We start from the raw sequence: 7,189 nt of genomic DNA, 5'->3' as shown, positions 1-7,189 counted from the left end.
GGACTTCCGGAGGGCCGGCGGTCGATGACGAGCTAGTGGCCGTGGAGGTGGGCATCCTCACGGGTGGCAAGACCTTCATCAAGATCAACGAGGCCGAGCAGGGCCTCTTCTTCTCCGCCGAGTGCTACTTCATTCTCGAGACCTACAAGCCGCGTCCCGCTCCTCAAGGCGAAGGTTCGCGTGTGTGCGGCGTGTGCGGCGTGTGTGGTCGTGCGCGTGCGGTCGGGTGTGTGCGGTCGGGCATGTGGTGCTGAGTCGCTGTGTCTGTCGACCACAGGAGACAAGCCCAAGTGGCGCGTCTACTTCTGGGAGGGCAAGGACGCGTCGTCGCTGCGGTTCCCGATGTTCGTGCTGGGCCTCCAGCCGCTGCTCGAGGAGAAGATCCTGCGGAGCGGCAGCCCCAAGCCCGAAGTCGAGCGGATCTACCAGGGCAAGGAGCCCCTCGCCTTCATGAAGATCTTCGAGCGCATGATCTCCATCTCCAAGGGTACCGCACACGACACACACGAAACACATGACACACAACACAACACGACACACAACACGACACGCACGGCATGCTGACGGTTGTGTGAAACCTTGGTGAGCCAGGCCTGCGCAAGGATTCACTGGCGCGAGCGCAGGAGGAGCGGCTGAAGGGCAAGGTGCTGATGTACCACTGCCTCCACACGGCCGCGGACGACACTATGCGCATGGTCGAGGTGCCCGCCGTCGAGTCGTCGCTCGACTCGCGCCACTCCTTCCTCGTCCACTCCTTCCAGCCCAAGTCCAACGCCACCCCCGATCCCAACGGTACAGCGCTTGTGTGTGCGGTCGTGCGTGTGCGGTCGTGCGTGTGAGTGTGCGTGACTGAATGCGTGTCGTGTCGTTGGTCGTGTCGTGTCGTGTCGTGTCGTGTCGTGTCGTGTCGTGTCGTGTCGTGTCGTGTCGTGTCGTGTCGTGTCGTGTCGTGTCGTATCGTGTCGTATCGTGTCGTGTCGTGTCGTGTCGTGTCGTGTCGTGCGTGCGCGCAGGTATGCCGGAGCTGGAGAAGAAGCTGTTCGTGTGGCACGGCGCGCACTCGCCCAAGACCACGCGCGACGCGCTTATGGAGTACGTCAACGTGCTGGGCCACGCCGAAGAGGAGACCGAGAACAAGGAGCTCGAGATCATCGTCGCCGAGGAGAAGGGCGAAGACGCCGACTTCTGGATGACCCTCGGCTGCGACGACGTCCCGCTCCACCGCCAGACCACCGCCGCCACCGCCGCCGGCGGTGCTGACGTCAGCGGCGCGGGCGCGGGTCAGCCATCGGCGGCGCGCCTGTGTCGGTTCTACTTTGAGGGCGGCGGCCAGTTCAAGGCGGCCGAGGTGGTGGACTACGGGCAGAAGGACCTGGCCTCGGGCGCCGTCTACCTGCTCGACAGCGGGTGCGCCGACGACCCGCAGCCGCTCCACCTGTGGATGGGCAACGACATCGGCGAGACCCTGCGCGTCGGCGCCCGCCACGTCGCGGCCCAGTACGCCAGCTTCCTGCTATCGCGCGCGAGCCTCCAGCGACGCAGCCAGCAGCCGGCGGGCGGCGCCCAGCTGCCGCCGCTGAAGAAGCGCGAGGTGGTCGAGGTGGTGGAGGGCCAGGAGCCGCCCGAGTTCACGGCCCACTTCAAGGACTGGACGCGCGCGGTGTTCGTCGACCCGTACGAGGTTCGCATGCGCGAGCGGGCCGAGCGCGAGCGGCGCGAAGTCCTGGCGCGGCTGGAGAAGGCCAAACGGGAGCGCGAGCGCGAGGAGCGCAGAGCCCGCGGCGAGGCTGTTAGCGAAGAAGAGGAGGCAGAGGCGCACGATGGAGAGGACGAGGCCGGCCAACAAATCGACTAGGGCGTCAGCTGAAATTTTTACCAAACACCAAAATATAGTTCTGTTTCTTTCGGAAAGTGTTTGGTAAACTGGTTTGTTACGCACAGGAGGCACAAAGTGCCGGCCAATACCGACCTTTGCTACATCTGAGCCTGCGGCTAAAAGGGCAGTCGCTCTCTGGCTATTCATTACCAAGTCCCTCCACCGCCATGCAAACAGTCGCCAACTACAACTATAACTACCAACAACAACAACTCGTACAAGCCATGGGCAGGCGCCGCCAACGCACAGCACAACCACAACAGCACCGCCACCATTCGGTGGTGAATACGAACGACAAACGCTTCTGGTGCCCCGACTGCGACCTGAAGACGGGAGCGCAGTTTCGCCTCGACAAGCACCGCGAGAAGAAGGGCCCGCTGGTGGCCAAGTTCTCGTGCCCCGGCTGCAGCTTCACCTGGACAAGCGCACACGCCTATTGTTCCCATTACCAGGTACTCACTGCAACCATGCACTGCAAATTGCATCGTTTACAATGTATAGAGACTGACTGGAAGGTGGGTTGTGGGTTGTGAACAGCAATGTAAGAGATGTAAGGGAAAGGCGTATCCACACAGGGCCGAGTACAAGAAGAAGAAGGAGGAAGAGGATGACGAAGAGGAAGAAAAACCCAAGAAGCCGCACCTGGCCCCGTTGTGCGAACGATGCAAGAGCGGGCTGGAGTGCTCCGCTGCGGAGCAAGACGACCTGGCCAGTATGTTCCAAGGACTGAGGGTCTAAGACGTGCCCCAGGGCCTCGTTTCGCCTGAATTTATTTGAAAGAAAATCAAAAGAAAAGCTTGTCAGCAAAACATTTCTTTGCTTTTTCTGCGCTTCTCTTTTTTTCAGCGTGTAGCGATGGAAGCGACGAGCCGAAGTACTGCCCCAGGGCCACCAGCCGCAGCAGCAGCGGCCAAGGCAGGACCCCCGCGCGGTGGGCACTTCACATGCCGTCAGTGTGGGCAGGAGTGGCACTACGACTTCTTCGGCCACAAACCACCCTTCGCTCCCCTGCTCGTGTATGCGCCACCCCCCCCCCGGGTCTCTTTCCCCTTTCTACGGCTGGTGCCATGCGGCCGGTGGTGGCGTGTACATGCGAGGCACTGATGATGGGCGGTGGTGCACCACCCTGCTCAGGTTCTTGGAGGAGGCCTATGTGATGCGCGATCCGTTCCCGAGCCCGCAGCAGCACCAACAGCAGCAGGCGGCCCTGTTCCTGGGCGCCAAGTGCAGCCAATGTGGCGATGGTGCACACATGCACTCCCACCATGCCTTAGATTATATTCTAAGGTGATGTCTGGCTGTGATGATGGTGGGGGCAAGAGCAGACGTCTGCCAGGGGAAGCAATGTAGCTTATTCTACGCCAAGCGCTTTTGCATGACCTGCGCGGCTGCCCACAAGCCGCACTTCCCGCCCGAGATCCAAAAGGTGCGTGTGGGCATGCATCCTGTTGCCGTTCGACTTTCTTGTGTTGCTGACTACGTCTATATATTCGGATATATTCGGATATGTGGGTGTGGTCAGATTCTGGAGTAGGGGCTCCACCGTCTCCCCTCCCCCCCAGCAGGTAGTGCCATCAGTTGCGCCAAACTTCCTCCGCCTTGTCGTCTGCACCCAGGTTTGGGTGGCCGCGGCGGTTGCGGCGGGCGCCAGCGTACCTGCTCGGGAAAGAGCTTGCTACGAGGCATCGTCGGCCGTGCCGCTGCCGTCAGACCTCCGGAGTGCCAGCGGTGGACGCAGCATCTGCCAGCGCACGTGCAAACCAACAATGGAATGTGGCTTCTTTTCTGGAAGGGTGAAACGGCGAAAATTACACTCTATTGCTACATAATAACAGCTGAGAGGTGAACCACGTGGATACCCCCTTCACACACACCCCGACCTCCTCCACGAGCGGCAGCGAGAACGCATCAAGCAATCATGTTGGGTATGCGTTGCGTTGCGCGTTTGCAACCTTCATCGAGTGTGTCGTGTGCGTGTGTTGCTTGGTTTGGTTTGGAGCCGCCAAACACGTGTGCGCTTTAGAAGGGCAGGAAGTAGACGCCATCGTCGTAGTTGTGGCAGCCCTCCTTGTGGATGATGTTGGTGGGGCAGTCGATGATGGTGAGGCTCGACGAGATGCAGAAGCCGATCGAGGTCAGGGCCTCGGGGCCACGGGCGCGGGAGCTCTCGCGCGAGCACTGCACGAGGGGCACACCACCGTAGGCGGACTGGATCGCCTTGCTGATCGTGTCGATCTGCGAACACCCCAAAAAGAAAAAGAAAAATCAGCATTCTGCGCGTGTCGTGCGGTGCGCGTGTGTCGTGCGGTGCGTGTCGTGTTGTAGGGTTGGAGTGGGTACCGAGTAGGCCTTGTTGGACGAGGGCTGGATGCCGGCCTTGGAGAAGGCGACGGAAATATCGAAGGTGGCGCGGGCCGTCAGGGTGGCGTTGAAATAGGCCAGCTCTGCCGTGGTGGAATGTGGTGGTAGAATGTGGTGGTGGTGGTGGAATGTGAGCAATGAGGACCACTACAAAGGGCCGATCGAGAGCGTGTTGCGTGAAAGCGTACCGGTCGCGAGGGTGGGGTCCGAAGCAGCGCAGGTGCCGTGCTTCTCAAACTCGTGCTCCCAGAAGCTCTCGAGGGTGTTGCTGGGGTAGAGGGTGGGCCAGTAGGCGGTCAGGCTCTTGCGGATGGGCTCGAGCCTCTGCATGTTGAACGACTCCGAATCGGGACAGTTCGCGGGGTACCTACGCCACCAACACGTTCATTTAGCGCAAAAACAAACAAATAAAATCAAAAATAACGAAATAATAAACTCTATAAAATGAATTAGGAATAATGAGGAGCCAATCAGATAATTGACCGATTTCTTTGACCGGGAAACGAAAATAAATTAATTAATAATCATAATAAGATGAAAATATCGCTTTGTGGGGCTGAATGCGATCTGAAAGAGAACGTACGAGCCGTCGAAGTTGTTGGGCCACATGCCGTGGAGGGTCCAGTAGCGCACGTAGGACGGGATGACGCACTGCTTGCCGCGCGACGTGGCGCACACGCCCGGACCCCACTGCTGGACGAGCAGGAGGAAGTCCCAGCTGGTGCTCTGGGCCTCAGCACCGGAGTTGGGGGCCAGGCAGCTCATCACCACCAGCACCGCCACCAACGCCACCGCGAGTCCGACGACCTTCATGTCTCCTGTAGTGACGGGAGTCAACCAAAAAAAAAACAAATCGAAAAAATAAACAAAAAAAGAAGGTTAGTTACATCGATCATAAAAGCTGGTTTGGGGCCTAAAGAAGAGAGAAGAGATGCGCGAGTCTTATCCGAGATGGGCCATCTTTATTGTTTAGTTTGATTTTATGTATTATTGCAGCCTTTTATAAACTGTTATTTTGGTTTGGCCGTAAAAGGCGTTGACCGGTGGGTACGAACCAAGAGTTTGCTTTTTGGTAGTGTGTTTTCTCCGAGAGAAAGATCTATACGAGGGCCGTATAGATGGTGCCTGGTGAAGGTGGTGGAAGTGGTGGGGTGAAGGTGAAGAGAAAAGATCGCAGTCCGGAGGTTTGCGGCTGTCACTCGGTGTGACGGAGAGAGGCGGACCGGAGGTGGAAGAAGCAGACGCGGAAGACCTCGGACCAACACGCGACAAGACAAAGAGTGACATCTTGTTTCGGCCTCAAATTGCCGGCTTTTGTCATGTTCGACAAATCGAAATTTGGGATTGTTGGCTCGGTGGGATCTGCGTGGTCGCTAGGCCACGAATAATAGAAGAATGAAATTCACCAAGAAAAGAAAAGAAATTCAAATAAATTTTTTTAATACTAATCAAATCAAGAAGATGGAGGGGAGCGAACGTGTGGCGCTCGGGCCGTGGAAGATGTGGCGCGAGTGGTATGACGAAGCTCTGGCCACACGTACGAAAACGCCAACAATAAATAAGTCGAGTAAAAAGTGAATAAAAACACACTTTTAGAGTACCAACGCACTTGGGGTCGTGGCAGCAAACCCGTGGGCGCACAACATGATCCTCAGCACGTGCGGTGCTGATGGCCAACCGCAGTCCAGGCAACACCCCCCTCTTCCCAACCCTTCCTCTTCCTAACCTGAAGGCTGAGGTGAGCGCTCACGCCAGTGTGGGTAACCTGGCAGGAACGTGACGTGCCACATGTGGGACGAGCAAGGGTTCGTGTTCTGCTCCAACTACGACGGACCCAAGGCGCGGCAGCTCGAGGAGAACCCCAAGGCCGCCGTCCTCTTCCGCTGGCCCGAGACCTTGCGCCAAGTCCGTATCACCGGCGTCGTGCACAAGGTCCTACGCGTGTGTGTGTGCGGCCGTGTGCGGCTGTGTGCGTGTGCGTGTGTGCGTGTGCGTGTTCATGTGCGGTCGTGCGTGCGTGTGCGCCTGACATATGGAGTTCGCCAGGTGACGAAACGCGAGACGGAAATGCTCTTTAGGCTCTGCTCGCGAGTGGAGCAGATCTGTTTCTACGCCCTGAGCCAGGGCCAGGACCACCCCTTCAATCAAAGCAACGACGAGCCCTCCCACCAGGTACCCCAACACACGCACACGATTGCTCGTTTAGCTCCGCGCTCCTGGACAGTCACAGCCAAAAGCACCAACACCACCGCACACGCACACACACCATCGCACACGCACACGCACACAGGAGCGAGCAGAGTACCTGCAGGGAATGATGGACCGCTACATGCTCTCGCCGCGGGATGTGCCGCTGCCTGCCGTACGCCAGCCCTAGGGTTTCATCTGCCGCCCGCAGTTGGTGTTGCTAACAGATATCTCGCGTGATGTGGTGCGCGGGCTGGGTCGGGCAGGCGTGGGGCGGGTTTCGACTGGTGCCGGACACGATCGAGTTCCTGGACACCCGGGCCGGCTGGACGCAGCGCACGCTGTACCACCGCACGCTCGGCGTAGCGACCACGCCCAGCGGTGGCGACCAGGGCGCCGCCGCCACCGACGTACCGGTGGGCGAGTGGCAACGAAAGTACCTGGTGCCCTGATACGCTCACACACCACACTATTTATTCCACATTCAAGTGTGTCGACATACTCTTTGTTGCTGTTTAACATGTTCGAACATGTGTGTGGTACATTAACTACACGAAATACGGTACGGACAGCTACTTGAGGAAGGCCTTGTGGAGGTCGTGGTGCTGGAGGTAGGCCTCGACCTCTTCGCCGCACAGCTCCGCCACCGACTCACCGCGCTCCAGCAGCTCCCGCACCTGTGTGTGTCGTGTGTCGTGTCGTGTCGTGTCGTGTTCAACGGCAACACACCAGGCGCCGGGCGAAGTACCTTGGTCGATGAGAAGG

The 7,189-nt window shown here is 58.7% G+C and overlaps 5 protein-coding genes across 5 annotated transcripts in view; 4 read left to right on the top strand and 1 right to left on the bottom strand.

Annotated features, from left to right (window-relative positions):
• Window positions 1-1,855, top strand: part of ACA1_257570 (uncharacterized protein) — a gene marked incomplete at both ends in the record, with an annotated part of 1,948 nt that extends 93 nt beyond the window's left edge. The window contains 4 exons of the mRNA XM_004333522.1: window positions 37-174; window positions 278-487; window positions 592-792; window positions 1,014-1,855. Of these exons, the coding sequence (XP_004333570.1) occupies window positions 37-174; window positions 278-487; window positions 592-792; window positions 1,014-1,855 (1,391 nt within the window). The remainder of the gene's footprint in view (window positions 1-36; window positions 175-277; window positions 488-591; window positions 793-1,013) is intronic.
• Window positions 1,856-2,100: 245 nt separating this feature from the next.
• Window positions 2,101-2,614, top strand: ACA1_257560 (uncharacterized protein; the record flags this gene model as incomplete). The annotated part of the gene is made up of 2 exons (XM_004333521.1): window positions 2,101-2,328; window positions 2,414-2,614. The coding sequence occupies 2 exons, from the start codon at window positions 2,101-2,103 to the stop codon at window positions 2,612-2,614; spliced, it is 429 nt and encodes a 142-aa protein (XP_004333569.1).
• A 352-nt stretch (window positions 2,615-2,966) lies between these two features.
• ACA1_257550 (uncharacterized protein) lies at window positions 2,967-3,410 on the top strand (the record flags this gene model as incomplete). Its single annotated transcript, XM_004333520.1, has 3 exons — window positions 2,967-3,120; window positions 3,202-3,302; window positions 3,399-3,410. The coding sequence occupies 3 exons, from the start codon at window positions 2,967-2,969 to the stop codon at window positions 3,408-3,410; spliced, it is 267 nt and encodes an 88-aa protein (XP_004333568.1).
• Window positions 3,411-3,895: 485 nt separating this feature from the next.
• On the bottom strand, window positions 3,896-5,524 carry ACA1_257540 (ribonuclease, T2 family; the record flags this gene model as incomplete). The annotated part of the gene is made up of 5 exons (XM_004333519.1): window positions 3,896-4,111; window positions 4,217-4,320; window positions 4,426-4,604; window positions 4,821-5,055; window positions 5,293-5,524. 5 exons carry the CDS (start codon window positions 5,522-5,524, stop codon window positions 3,896-3,898), a joined length of 966 nt encoding a protein of 321 aa, XP_004333567.1.
• Window positions 5,525-5,881: 357 nt separating this feature from the next.
• The window catches only part of ACA1_257430 (pyridoxamine 5'phosphate oxidase family superfamily protein), a gene marked incomplete at both ends in the record, with an annotated part of 2,662 nt that continues 1,354 nt past the window's right edge, over window positions 5,882-7,189 (top strand). The window contains 6 exons of the mRNA XM_004333518.1: window positions 5,882-5,895; window positions 6,010-6,169; window positions 6,284-6,409; window positions 6,528-6,599; window positions 6,691-6,867; window positions 6,997-7,035. Coding sequence (XP_004333566.1) covers window positions 5,882-5,895; window positions 6,010-6,169; window positions 6,284-6,409; window positions 6,528-6,599; window positions 6,691-6,867; window positions 6,997-7,035 — 588 coding nt within the window. The remainder of the gene's footprint in view (window positions 5,896-6,009; window positions 6,170-6,283; window positions 6,410-6,527; window positions 6,600-6,690; window positions 6,868-6,996; window positions 7,036-7,189) is intronic.

The sequence above is a fragment of the Acanthamoeba castellanii genome (genome assembly GCF_000313135.1).
Source record: "Acanthamoeba castellanii str. Neff unplaced genomic scaffold scf7180000084769, whole genome shotgun sequence".
Taxonomy (NCBI): domain Eukaryota; phylum Discosea; order Longamoebia; family Acanthamoebidae; genus Acanthamoeba; species Acanthamoeba castellanii.
The sequence above is the reverse complement of the archived record's forward strand: the minus strand, read 5'-3'. Positions and strand labels throughout refer to the sequence as shown.